General features: G+C 41.4%; 1 protein-coding gene across 1 annotated transcript in view; it reads right to left on the bottom strand.

The window, feature by feature from the left end:
- The window catches only part of LOC126094632 (46 kDa FK506-binding nuclear protein), a 69,703-nt gene extending 61,108 nt beyond the window's left edge, over positions 1-8,595 (bottom strand). Inside the window, exon 1 of the mRNA XM_049909119.1 lies at positions 8,439-8,595. Coding sequence (XP_049765076.1) covers positions 8,439-8,448 — 10 coding nt within the window. The 5' untranslated portion in view covers positions 8,449-8,595. The remainder of the gene's footprint in view (positions 1-8,438) is intronic.
- Between the last annotated feature and the right edge of the window lie 6,287 nt (positions 8,596-14,882).

The following is a 14,882-nucleotide window of genomic DNA, read 5'->3' as shown; positions in this document are numbered from 1 at the left end:
CCCATGATTACCAGCGTCTCCGATGGCGCGCTCCTCCCTTGTGGGGGCCCTCTCTGAGGGCACTCCCACCTTAGGTGATTGTTCACACCTCAGGTCACACCTCCCGACAAACGGACGGAGGGACCAATCGGCACTTTCGGAAGGTATCAGCTCGGGTAATCACCTCTCCCTGGGCCTGGCCGTTACCAGGGGGTACGTACGTGTCCTACCTGTCTACCCGGGGCGGGGAATTATGCGTTACCCCGTCACCGGCTACGCACAAAAATGCGTGGGTCGGCCTTCAGACACGCACAGGGAGGAAAAAAGAGAAAGGGAAAGGAAAGAAGAGAGGTCTCAAACGCCGCAGCGGAGAAAAGGGTAAAGAGAAGAGGTAAGGAAAAGAGAAGGACAAAGGAAGGAAGAAGAAATACAAGCAAAGAAGGCGAAGAATGCGTTACATTTACGAGCGTCCGTCTCCGGACGTAGGCACAAACCATACTCCCAGATGGGGAGAAAGGGAAGGAAAGAGCCAGAGGTGAGGGGAGGAGGGCGAATATGGGGGATGGGGAAGGATGCGGAAAGGGAAGGTATGCAGCCCGTAAAGGAAGGAAGGCCACATTTGCTCGGGGTCCCGTGCTCGCTACGCACGTATCCACAAAAGAGTTGTGGACCCCGGGGGAGGGGGGGCGACCATGGTGGACACAATGGACACCTCACCACTCTAAATTGGAGTGCAGCTCATTCTCAGACTGCAAAAGAAGGTCCCTGTGAAATATGATACCCTGGACCATATTTAAGCTCTTATGTGAAGTGATGGAAACTAACATCCCACAGCTTGTCACAGGTGAGTAGTGCCTGTGACTGGGCAGAGGATGCCATTTTGATCAAGACCGACACTGACATATTTTGGACAGCAAGAGATGACATACTATGCTTCATTGCTTGTCATCCACCCTGATGCCACCCACTCTAACCAGGGGCCCTCCCTCCAGGTGCCACCCAGCCACAGCAAAGGCCATCTGGCACGATGGCCATTGCCGGGAGTCCCGATGCCCCAGGTAGATAGGCAACTCCTTGCCATATGTGGGGAGTTAACAGTGCAGGCATCAGCAAAGCACTCCCTGTTCGGTCAGGGTACACGGCGGCCCCACCACAACGGACTGGCTACAGTGCTGTATATCAGGCGCTAATGGGCATGAAGTCCTTTATCGTCAACAGCACAGGCAGAAATACTGCACAGAGAATGGAGGAAAACGCACCCAGGAGGGTGACCTCGCCGACCAGCTGGAGAATGAGCAGAAGTACAGATCCACATTGAAAAAGGATGCGAGAGGTCTCAGCGCATGATGGACACTGTGCATCTGGTAAGGCACCTTTCTCCAATTGGCTCGCTCTTTGGGAAAATTTTGAAAAATGGAGGTCAAACCCTGCAGGGGACCATCCCATGAACGCTGAAATGTGCGAGACTCCTTTTAGTGGCCTCTTACGACATGCAGAAATACCTTGGGCCTATTCTAACATCCATACCTGCAGGAGGGGAATTGTTTATAAAACCTGTTGCAACCTTAAGTGGAAGCTCTCCTTTTCAGGGAATGTAACTATATGGTACTAATCAAGAGGGGGAAAAAAAAATTTATGGATTGGCATTTTTGGATAAATTTTTTTTTCATAAGTTATAAAAGTTCAGAACACTATAATAAAAGAACTGACAGTTAAGTCCAATCGGATGATTTCTTTGTAATCATAAAGCAATTATCTTTCACATAAAAAACCAACGAAATATGTAGACCTGTTCCAGACATACAGTATTTTAAAATTTTTTCCAAAATTCGCATCTTCAAAATGGTATGCACAGTGTTGTCTTTGGAGGGCTCAATAACATCCGAGACTATGAAGGTGAGATTTTTTAGCCTGGACTGTCTTGATAATAAAAAAACATCAGCTACAAGAAACAAGACAGCCATTAAATCAGTAATACAGGTGGCATGGACAGTATGAAATGGTTAACAACTGTCGTCCATCAACAAACTGGAGAAATGTGAGATGCGAAAATCATTCCCAGTGAATTTTTAGATAGGAATCTTAGGTTACTAGCAGCTGCTAACTACATGGTCCAGTCACATTAATATGAATATATGTCAAAAGCCCGAATAACCACCTTTCTGCAGAAGACATACAGGAAGACCCAATGAAGTTTTAGAAAGAACTGACCATAATGCCTCCACCAGCCTCAGCCATCCAATGATCGTTGCAGAACGTACATGCAAAAGGCCATCTGTCCCACGGAGAATAAAACTTATCTGTAAAGGTAATCTGTCACCACTCAGTAAATGTCACCCATACACAGCAGTCTTCCAGCCCTGTCATTTGTAGCCCGTGATGCACCAGTCGCCTCAGTGTTGGTTTTGGATAGCACCATTCTGCCGTGCATGGTATAGTTTATCCACAGCAGCATGAAAACAGTTTACAAACTTAGCCCTTTTGGAATGCTTCTACCCTTGCCCTGAGCAACAGATATTGTGACTTTTACGAGTTCCTAACCAGGAGCGGATTTTATATCCTCTGTGTCCTTTAATAGTTTAGTCTCTTGAGTTTCCGCATATAAACTTAATATCCAATAGCCACAGTTCTCACATTTTTGTTTGCATCACAAAGTAATCTAATTTTGTGACATTTTACATGTTCCTAATCAGGGGCAAATTATTTAGTTTCACCTGAGAGCTTCGGTAGTTATGTTTTTGAATCTCTGCGTATTAATCTAATTTATTAGACACAGTTCCTGCGTTTTCGCCAGGATCTACAGTAGAGTTGCACAGCACGTGCCAATAGTCCGTTTATCTGCATAGTTTAGTTTTCCATGGTCTTTAGTATGGACAGGGACTGCGACTGTGTGCGGATGCGAGCTGAGTTCGTGACACTTTGCTCTCAGCTTCAGGCTGTGATTGCTTCGGTTACACAGCTTGAGCTTACAGTGGACGTGCACCACTGTTGTAGGCCGGCTGTGGGGATCCAACGGATGTCCAGCACATCCGAGTCCTTCAACCGGTCCTCACCAGTGGCCAGCCCAGTTACAGTTCGCACTGAGGTTGATGCCTCATCTGTAGTCGAGGAGGAGGTCACCCCGGGGTGCAGTATGCAGCGAAAGACTTCCGAGGTGGCCACATGTGAGGCCTCCCCGGTTTGTCTGACAAATAGGTTCAACATGCTGTCTGTGGCTGACACTGTCACTGAGCCAGATGCTGTTGCCTCTCCTGTTTCAGAGGTAACCTCTCAGTTTGCAAGATCCGGACAATCACAGAAGGTGAGATTATTGATAGTTGGGAGCTCCAACATTAGGCACTTAATGGGGTCCCTTAGGGACAAGGTTGCCAAGAAGGGAAAGAAAACCAATGTGCACTCCGTGTGCATACCAGGTGGAGTCATTCCAGATGTGGAACAGGTCCTTCTGGATGCCATGAAGAGCACAGGGTGTAGCCAACTGTAGGTGGTTGCTCACATCGGTACCAATGATGTGTGTCACTTTGGAGCAGAAGAGATTCTCTCTGCTTTCCAGCAGCTAATGGAAGTTGTAAAGGCTGCCAGTCTTGCTTGCAAGATGAAAGCAGAGCTAGCCATTTGCAGCATAGTCGACAGGACTGATTGTGGACCTTTGGTACATAGAGCCCAGTGGAGGGTCTGAATCAGAGGCTCAGACAGTTCTGCGACTGTGAGGGCTGCAGATTCCACAACTTGTGCCAAAGTGTGGTTGGGTTTCAGGTTCCACTGAACAGATCAGGTGTCCGCTATACACAAGAGGCAGCTACACAGGTAGCAGGGGCTGTATGGAATGGACTGGGCTGTTTTTAAGGTTAGAGGGTCTTGGGAAAACACAAAAAGGGCTTCCCACAAAGGTTGCATGCCACACACAGGAAGAACATAGACGCAGGAACCACTGGTATAACATTTGTAAATTATGGCAGCTGTGTTGGGAAAGTACCAGAGCTCCAAGCACTAATAGAAAGCACTGATGTTCAAATCATTATAGGCCCTGAAAGCTGTCCAAAGGCGGAAATAACCTCAGCCAAAATTTTTGCAAAGAACCTGGCTGTGTTCCAAAAGGACAGGCTAAAAACTGTTGGTGGTGGCATGTTTGTTGTTGTCAGAAGTAGTTTATCTTGTTGCGAAACTGAAGTCGATAGATCCTGTGAGTTGGTATAGGCTGAGGTCATTGTTAGCAACTGGAATAAAATAATAACTGGATCCTTTTATCAACCTCCCAATTCAGAAGATTCAGTTGCTGAAAGGTTCAAAGAAAACTTGAGTTTGATTTCAAACACCTACCTGACTCATACGATTATAGTTGGTGATGACTTTAATTTACACTCAATATGTTGGCTCTGAAAATTATTTTGAGTAGTTAGTTCATAAGCCCACGCAAATATTAAACAGTTGTGAAAACACACTCAACCTCTTAGCAAAAATAATCCTGAGTTAATAACAAGAATTAAAGCAGATACAGGGGTTAGTGAACACAGAGTTGTTGTAGCGAGACTGAATACTGTAACCCCCAAGTCATCCAAAAATAAAAAGAAACATACCTATTAAAAAAAAGCAGATAAAAATTCACTTTTTTGACGCATTACTGAGAGAGAATCTCCACTCCTCCCAAATTAATTATGTAAGTGTAGACCAGACGCGGCTTGAATTCAAAGAAATAGTATTGGCAGCAATTGAGAGATTTATACAAAATAAATTAACAAATGGCGGAGCTGATCCCCCTTGGTACACAAAATGGGTTAGCACACTGTTGCAGAAACAATGAAACAAACATGCCAAATTTAAACAGACGCAAAATTCCCAAGATCGGTGATCTTTTACAGAAGCTCGAAATTTAGCGCAGACTTCAATGCAAGATGCTTATAACAGTTTCCACAACAAAACTGTCTTGAAACCTGGCAGAAAATCCAGAGAGATTCTGGTTGTATATGAAGCATGTTAGCGGCAAGAAACAATGCCTTCTCTGCACGATAGCAATGGAGATACTATAACAGACAGTGTTGCCAAAGCATAGTTACTAAACACAGCCTTCCAAAATGCCTTCACAAAAGAGACACCGAAGTACATACTCCAGTATTCGAATCAAGAACAGCTGCCAATATGAGTAACATAGAAGTAAATATCCTCCGAGTAGTGAAGAAACTTAAATCACCTAATAAAAGCAAGCCTTCTGGTCCAGACTGTATGCCAATTAGGTTCCTTTCAGAGTACACTGATGCATTATCATTCACTTGATGAAAGATCCGTACCCAAAGACTAGAAAGTTGCACAGGTCACACCAATATTCAAGAAAGGTAGGAGTAATCCACTTAATTACAGGCCCATATCGTTAACATCAATATGCAGCAGGATTTTGGAACATATATTGTGTTCTAACATTATGAATTACCTCTAAGAAAACTGTCTATTGACACACAGTCAACACGGGTTTAGAAAACACCATTCTTGTGAAATCCAACTAGCTCTTTATTCTCGAAGTGTTGAGTGCTACTGACAAGGGGTTTCAGACGCATTCTGTATTTCTGGATTTCTGGAAGGCTTTTGACACTGTGCCACGCAAGCAGCTTGAAGTGTAATAGTGTGCTTGTGGAATATTGTGTCAGTTATGTGACTGGATTTGCGATTTCCTGTCAAAGAGGTCACAGTTCTAAGTAATTGACGGAAAGTCATTGCGTAAAACAGAAATGATTTCTGGTGTTCCCCAAGGTAGTATTACAGGCCCTTTGCTGCTCCTTATCTATATGAACGATTTGGGAGAAAATCCGAGCAGCCAGCTTAGGTTGTTTGCAGATGACGCTGTCATTTATTGACTAATAAAGTCCTCAGAAGATCAAAACAAATTGCAAAACAATTTAGAAAAGATATCTGAATGCTGTGAAAATTGGCAGTTGACCCTAAATAACTAAGTACCTATGAATTACAGTCACAAACAACTTAAATTGGAAGTAACACACACAAAATGTTGCAGGGAAGACTAGGTTAAAGACTGTGTTTTATTGGCAGGACACTTAGAAAATTTAACAGACCTACTGAGGAGACTGCCTACACTACACTTGTCCGTCCTCCCTTAGAATACAGCTGCGCGGTGTGGGATCCTTACCAGATAGGACTGACTGAGTACATTAAGTATTATCACAAAATATGGGGGGAGTTATCACTGAAATGAGACAGGATTTGGGCTGGACCATCATTAAAAGAAACGTGTTTTTCATTGTGACGGAATCTTCTCACGAAATTCCAATCACCAAATTTCTCCTCCAAAAGCGGAAATATTTTGTTGACACCGACCTACATAGGGAGAAATGATCACCATGATAAAATAAGGGAAACCAGAGCTTGTACGGAAAAATTAGGTGTTCATTCTTTTCACGCACTATATGAGATTGGAATAATAGAAAATTGTGAAGGTGGTTTGATGAACCCTCTGCCAGGCACTTAAATGTGATTTGCAGAGTATCCATGTAGAGGTAGATGATGACTGCACTGTTTCTCTCCTCCTCCCCTCCCGAAATTTTATATACCCTGCACTGCTAGTGATGCCACTTGCTATCAGTGACTGGTTATTGCATGTTGACATCGAACATAGGCAATGGTCACAATGAGACTGGACCACGTATAAGGTTGCACACCAAGCATGCCAAATATTGTTACAGTGACATCTCGACACACAAAGCGTAGACAACTTCATACTCTCGATACATGTATGACACCAGGTTTTTGGCAATCAGGTCGCACTGCTGTAAAAAAAAACTTGTTACATCATTTCCCAACACAGCCCATAACGAATAACTTAATTTTTCAGTGTATTTTTTTAAGGCTATTACGTTTTGGTCCCTAAACATACAATGCAAATCATATCTCACATAAACAGGGACGTTTAACAACTCCCCCCCCCCCCTACAATAAATCAAAATATCCGCCAACACATCACTCTCTTCCAACAACACAAACATCTTCAAACAAACATTCACCACATGACTTCGCCACCTAATACAACAGGCCATGCACAAACATGACGCGGTTCAAAAACACAGCGCCACAGTGACGTCAACACTTGTCACAGGTCAAATCAAAGGGGGAATCTGACACTTCCCTTTACCCTGTCTCTCTACCCAAATTCTAGAGTATGGCAACAAACCAATTTGTAGCATAGATGGAAATACTTTTTGGTCGCTACTGGTATTCACTCAACGTTTAAGTTGTGGATAATTTCAGTGCAAATAGTGCATCTCTAATTATGAGCATAATTCCTTAGTGTGACATGTTCCACATCCAGGAGGACCTCCTCACTACGGATCAATTGGAATGAAAGTAAATCTAATCTAATCTAGTGTCACAAAATGGTCCACATCCAACGCATGTTTGTTAAAAAATATGCTGAAACTGCCATACAAATTAGCTACATCTGATTATGAGTACATAACGAAAATCGTGAAGCATTTACATATATACGATACATACATAAAACCAACTACGAAAAAAAACTGGAGTAGGGTGGAGGTAATTCATGGCTTAGCAATTGCACAACGGTAACAAGAACACGAGATTTGCCAAGCAGATGATAGCGAATTGGAATAAATATTTTTCAGAATGATATGCGTCATATCCACCAAGGATATCTGAAGGAATAAACTTGTGACTGCCGAAAGCATGTAAGAACTTAATCGTTCCCCGAAAACGTCCTTCTGAGCCAGCATAATGGGGAACATTTGATGTCCGACGAGAGAATGGTGGAAGAGGGAATCGACAGTTCAGTTTACGAAGGTACTATCCCATTACTTGCCAAAATGTTTCAACTATACCACGGAAAACAAATCTGGATGACCGGAAGAGTTTCCACGATCCTGCCGACTAAAGCTAGTCCAGAACAATATGCCACATTGTCCGGTAAAACTGTTCACCGTGTAATTTGTGGCCCGAATAAAACATACTTTTAGAAGTATCGCTTAACATGGGATCAGATGAAACGTTACATCGCTTGACGATTCTTTTGCATTAACACTATTTGGGCCGCAAACACGTGTCGTTCTCAAACCCACTCTGCCGCATGCCGGTACGTAAAATATTCATCTCTCTTCATCCACTTCTACGGAATGTACTGATATTTTTAAATATATCAATTTATCATTGTTTCCGTAGTCTCTTCACGCTAGCTGCGCATGTATATCTTTTGACATCAATTTGAGCAATACCCGATTCCATGAGGTGCGTTACCCGAAAATTATAGTCAGAAAGTATTCAGAAGTGAAACTTTATTGAATGTGGTACTTTAAACTCTAAAATCTAATTAAAGTAGGATACACGCCACCACCAGCAATTTTACACAGTAACTTCATCGTACATCACTACACAACCACATGGAGAGGCCATTAACCACCGGTAACTAACTAAATTAAACAAATCTACGAACACTGAGCACTTACCCCAAAACATTGTCTTCTAAATTGTATTAGTTGCGCAAAGTTTAAAAAAAATAGGCGGATAGCTTGTGAATCAGCTACCTTAACTCGGCAACAATACTTTACAACCACCTCACGTTATACAAATGGCTTTCCCTAGTCGTATACAAAGATCTTGGCGCGCTGTACATACCAGTGAATATAAAGCATAGATATAAACACTTTTAAACTAATCCGTTGTCCGTGGAAACGGAGGCACCTAGGGATAGTACAACTAGATTTCGTAAACCTATTTGCCGGTACTTCTTCTGGCTTATTGGTTATAGAAACATTTCAAAATTCATTCTGGAAATCCGGTTCTAGCTGCCGGTTTCCTACTTCCACAACAGATTTTCTCTCCCATGCAAAAGCCCAACCGTTTTTGAAACGTGCGTAAGTGGTCAAATTACGTTGTGTTTTTCAACATTTTCGACAATATGAGCGGAGTGACTTTTTCTACATTGACGGAGAAGTAGAATTACTAGACTGAGCATGAAGTTGTCTAAACTTTTAATATTTAATTAAAGAGAAATAGTGACTGCACTGACTAAATCAGAAACTGGAACAGCTGTTTTCCAGACACCATATTTGACTGGGTTAGCAAGTTCGCTTCAGGCCTTGAAACAGTGGTGTACCGTCGGGAGTCTAGTAGGGCAGATGCCCCAGCGCAAAAACCTTAAGAGCGCAAAGAATTTTATGATACAATTTTTATCATAAATATGATATTTCAGGGCTTCTATATACTCTGTGACCTTGTAATTGTAATTGACGTTTTATGTCCATGTTCTTTCAACAATTAATATCTTAAATGCTCAGTCGTAAGAGTGCGGGTTGTCCCCACCCTCAAAGCTCGAGTCTGGCCATCCTAATTTAGGTTTTCCCTAAATCGCTTCAGGCGAATAACAGGATGGTGAAAGGTCACGATCGACATTATTCCCCATCCTTTCCTGGGCCAATGGGACTGGTGACTTCACTGTTTGGTTTCCTCCACCCTCAAAAGTAGTCTTGAGATCTCAGATCTATTGGAGTGACTCAGTTTCACTCATGGTGCATGCTCAAACCAAGTGCTGTCATTTGCTTCATGACTCCATTGTCTCCCTGTAGCCAGTGCTTGACAATAAATAAGCTGCTGTTCACAAAAAAGTTTTATATAATTTCCCATAGGAAACAGTAGCTATTTAGAGGGGCACAGGAGTTGCTGCAAGCAAGTTTATTGCTTGTAGGTTATTAGTTTTTGCAAATAATGAACATAATTTTGAATTTGTCGATTGAACTGCCTGTTAAAAGACAAACTTCTTTTAAAAATTTAATGTACATTGGAAAAATAATCTAAAGAAACAAGTTATGGTAGTGTAAGTATCCCAACCAGTGTCCCCAGTAACAGTGATTTCTGGCTAGCTACAGGACTTGTTACGTACAAGGGTTGTTTGAAAAGTCTGTTCAAAAATAAAAACTACTTGCGTGTTTTGGGTAAACCTTTTTTATTTTTCAGCATAGTCTCCTTTTAGACTTATAAACTTCGCCCAATGCTGTTCTAATTTGTTGATCCCTTCCAAATAATAGGAATTGTCCAAGTCTGCAAAATAGCTATTAGTTGCTGCAATGACCTCCTCGTTTCAATTAAATCTTTTCCCCGCCAGCCATTTCTTCGAATTGGGGGACAAATAGTAGTCTGAGGGAGCCAAATTTGGAGAATAGGGGGATGTGAAACGAGTTGGAATCCTATTTCCATTAAGTTTTTGACCACAACTGCTGAAGTGTGTGCTGGTGCATTGTCGTGATAGAAAATGACTTTTTGTGATCCAAATGGTGGCGTTTTTCTTGCACTTCGCTTTTCAAACGGTCCAATAACGGTGTATAATATGCACCTGTAATAGTTTTACCCTTTTCCAGATAGGCGATGAGGATTATCCCTTGTGAATCCCAAAAGACACTCGCCATTACCTTTCCGGCCGAAGGAATGGTCTTCGCCTTTTTTGGTGCAGATCCCCCCTTGGTAACCCATTGTTTAGATTGTTGTTTTGTATCAAGAGTACAGTAAATTATCCATGTTTCATCCACAGTGATGAAACGATGCTTAAAGTCCTGCAGATTCTACCTAAACAGCTGCAAACTATCCTTGCAACACTTCACACGATACCGTTTTTGGTCAAGCGTGAGCAATTGCGGAACCCATCTTGTGGATAGCTTTCTCATGTCCAAATGTTTATGTAAAATATTATGTACCCATTCATTCGAATGCCCACAGCACTAGCAATCTCATCCACCTTAACTCTTCTGTCATCTATCACCATATCATGGATTTTATCAGCAATTTCTGGAGTCGTAACCTCCACAGGGCGTCCAGAACGTTCAGCATCACTTGTGCACATATGGCCTCTCCGAAAATTTTGAAACCACTTATAAACTGTTCTAATCGAATGTGCAGAATCATTGTAATATTTACCAAGCTTCTCTTTAGTCTCCTGAGGCGTTCTGCCTTTCATAAAGTAATGTTTAATCACCATGCGAAACTGTTTTCATCCATTTTTTGACAATCATTCAACTTCCTTGATTCACAAGAATGCCAAACACAAAGAAATAGACCAATATGGCTGAAACTTGGTGTGCGTTCTTTTCAAAGATGCTACTAACTAATCATGACCTCGAAACACACCGGTGGTGCCATCTCTCGAACTTCGCACGGACTTATCAAACGGCCGTCGTATTTCCTGTCCTGTTCGCTGTTCCTTTGCTGACTTGTACATATCGCCAGTTATTGTAGCCACAGTCGCCTTCTTGCCTTCTGGAGTGCCATTAAGTTGACTAAAATGTTTCTACACAGGTACACAGTAGCTGTGTTTATTTATTAGTTGTTTATGTACAGTTTTTGCAATTATTTAATATTTTATCTGAATTTATCTCTTGCAGGAAAAAACGAAATGCAGGACGGGGAAAACATGCTGAAGTAGCTGGAAGTCTTGACAGATTTGTTGAGAGAACTGCTGATATTACCAGCACGCTTCATAAAAAGCTATCCACTCTGTACAGTAGAAGCAGAGACAACTTTGTCTGAAATTGTTTCAATGTCTCTGCAGAAAATCGCTCTCTGTGTACGTATTGAATTGCATGTTTTCACTGATATCAGTTACGCATCAGAAAATGAAAGTGAGCTTTTGAAAAATGAATTTGTTGATGGACAAATGTGTGAACTACAGAATAAAAATGCATTTTCCGCTCATAATACTAGAAGAACATTAAGGGTTGGTTTTGTATCAAGTTAGGAAATGGAGAGAGAGTTTTAAGAAAATGGCAGTTGTATTCCTCGGTTAAATGACTTGTGCAATCGTTTCTTTGCAAACTCTTTTTAAGAAAGAAGTTATTTTGTACAGCCACTTGGTTTTAAAACATGGAAAAAGCTTAGCTCCAGGTATTAGACCATGAAAAAGGTTATGCTGAATTATTTTAAAACTGAAAAGAGCTTCAAATGCGACTACAGAAATGTCAAACAGCCATGATGGGGTTCAGTTAGAAGTGATAACTGTGAAAACTTCCTCAAAACTTTCAAGCTACTTGCCAGGTATATCCACGTGCAAGTCATCATTTTCACAAAGTTCAGCAAAGTCTTATCTTGTTCCACGAAGGCAAAGCGAACTACTTGGTGATCACATCAGAAGAGAGATATTTAAGTAAATTTTTAAGGCTAAGTATTGCTATATCATGTTTATAGTACACTAGCCATATCACGTACCCACCAAACGTCAAGTAATTCTTTATATACTTACTGATGGTTCAGAAGGCACAGTAGAGGTATCCTTTATTGATTACATTCTATTACATGGGAGATCAGTTAATGAACTTACAGAAACAATTTGTGACAAGTTGCAAGGAGACGGTCTAAACCTGGGGTACTGCTATCGACAAGGATATAATAAAGATGGAACCATGGCTGGATACATTAGTGGTATTCAGAGATGTATTCTGAATACAAATCCTAAAGCATTGTTTGTACCATATAACGATTATTCGATCTTGTTGGAGTAAATGCAGCAACTGTTCTGACAAAATTGGTGATTTTTTTGGCTCTGTGCAAAATATGTACTCATTTTTCACAGGCTCTACACATAGGTGTGGTATTCTTAAACAGCATGTTCCAATTAATGTGAGACTATTCTGTGACACAAGATGGAGGTCAAAGTACGAATCTGATATGGCTTACTGATCGTACTGAAAACATAATAGCAGCCTTGGGAGTCCTGAGGAATATATCAAAAGAAATCCTAGGAAACAAAGGAGATGCAGACAATTTGTTGGTTTGCATGATGACTTATCCTTTCTTTGCATCCATTTATTTTTAGAACCTAGTGCTTACTGAAGTGAATGATACTCAGATACACCTAAAATGAAAAGGACTTTCGTGTTCAAAAGCAGAAATCACTGACTGTTTAGCGAGGAAAAGTGCGATTCTGTAATTCTTTGGTCACAAAAGCAGCTGTAAGAGCTATGGAGAAATGCAAAATATTTGATATTTCAACAAAAAGAACAACTGGAGGGTGAAGGAAAATGTCTGGTGAGAGAAGTATAGACTCTGGCTTAAATTTAATACAGGAATCTGTTTGGCAACCATTTTAGGCCATAAATAAGCTAACATCAGAATTATAAAAAAAAACGCCCATTACAAACGAATAATCTGGGTGGTTGTAATTAAAGTGCAGCTACTCATCAATGTCCAGTGTGGGTTGTAATTATCATATGGCAGAGAAACTTGGCAGATATTCTAATGCAGAGCTGATTTATGTGAAAAAAATTAGTTACAATTTTGGCCACCATGTGCAAACATGACACTGTGAATGCAAGGAAGATGTACAGAAATATTTCGGTATGTAATGGAGTAAGAAAGGGATGTGGATAGAAAAGGTGTTGATTTTATTATTAACGACTGCTTACATAATTTGTTCAGTTGAGCACCAGAGACGTCAACAAGATGCTACATCCATAAAACGACATGATCAACTGTTGCTCACAGCAGTTCTGGTGGAAATTGAGGAACGTGTTCCTGTATACTGGCCTTCAGGTCACATAGAGACTGAATCCATCCCTGGTAAGATATCCTCAGGAACAAAAGCCACACGAATTCAGGTCTTGCAGGTCATATGTATGGAAAACCTCTGGAGGTAACACGCTCGTGGAAGGCTGCATTAAGCAGATCTTTCACTGGGTGAGCAACATGAAGTATTGCACATCTCACCGGAGAGCAGTGGTTTCCACACAGTTGCACTCTTCCAAAGGAGGAATCATAAGCTGTACAAGCAGATCTCAATAATGAGCAGATACCTCGTTACACCTAAGAGGCCCTCTAGATGCACTGTATTCAAAGAAGAACGGACTGAGAATAAAAGTGCTTGTGAGTCTACACCACACAGTCACTTGTGGGAATTTCAGTGGCTTTTGGTACGCAACACACGCTATAACAGTACCCCAAATTAGGCAGTTCTGTGTATTCACTGCACCCTGTATTGTAAAATGTGCCACATCACACCATAGAATATTGTCTAGCCACATGTCATCAATTTTGTTCTGTGCCAGAAACTGAAGAGCAAATTCAGAGCATTGCTACCAATAGTGAGATTTCAGTTCCAGCATCATCGAGGTCTTGTATGGGTACCATTAAAACAGACTGCAATAATTTCCGTTCTGTCGACCATAGGATGGGCAATTCTCGTGACACTGCATGAGCATTTGTGCTACCTGGGGCGCATGATGCATGACCAGTTACAGCAACAGCAACCTCGTCATTAATTTCCACTGGGATAGGACACCTTCCTCTTCCAGGTGTCACATCAAGCTCACTATTGTTTCCAAACTTCATTATATAATCTCCATTAAATCATTTAACGACATTGACCATCTCCTCAGACCTTTCAGTCAGCGATACTCTCTCAACACAGCATTATAATTGCTGTCATTCACATAAAACAATTTCACTTACAGTTCACAGTCTCTCTTCTTGATAGCCATACAGTTCACTCACTTCATGGCTTGCCAGATGACAGAGTTGATGTCATACCGTCATACAGTTAGTGTACAGCGCCAGATTAGCACCTGGTGGCCAAAACTGAAACCAAATTTTTCCAGCATAAATCAGTTCCACATTAAAGCCTTAGCATATCTACCGAGTTTCTTTGCCATGCGATAAAGTCCACATTGGACCTCCATGATGATCTGCACTTTATTGTGACCACTAAGTACTTCATGAGCTATTTGCCTTCCGTCAAGTGCAAATACTATTTGATGCAGCAACAGATGAATTCATTGTTCGAAACATTCAGCATTTATGTGAACTAAATGCTTTAGTTATGATTGCTGTGGTACATCATACTACATGCCACATTTCTTTATTTAAAGAAGTTCCTCTAAAAGAGAACGTTTTGCAAGGACAAATTTAAAATT

Source organism: Schistocerca cancellata, chromosome 8, assembly GCF_023864275.1.
Source record: "Schistocerca cancellata isolate TAMUIC-IGC-003103 chromosome 8, iqSchCanc2.1, whole genome shotgun sequence".
NCBI classification, from domain to species: domain Eukaryota; kingdom Metazoa; phylum Arthropoda; class Insecta; order Orthoptera; family Acrididae; genus Schistocerca; species Schistocerca cancellata.
Note: the sequence above shows the minus strand (reverse complement) of the source record. Positions and strands in the feature narration are given on the sequence as shown.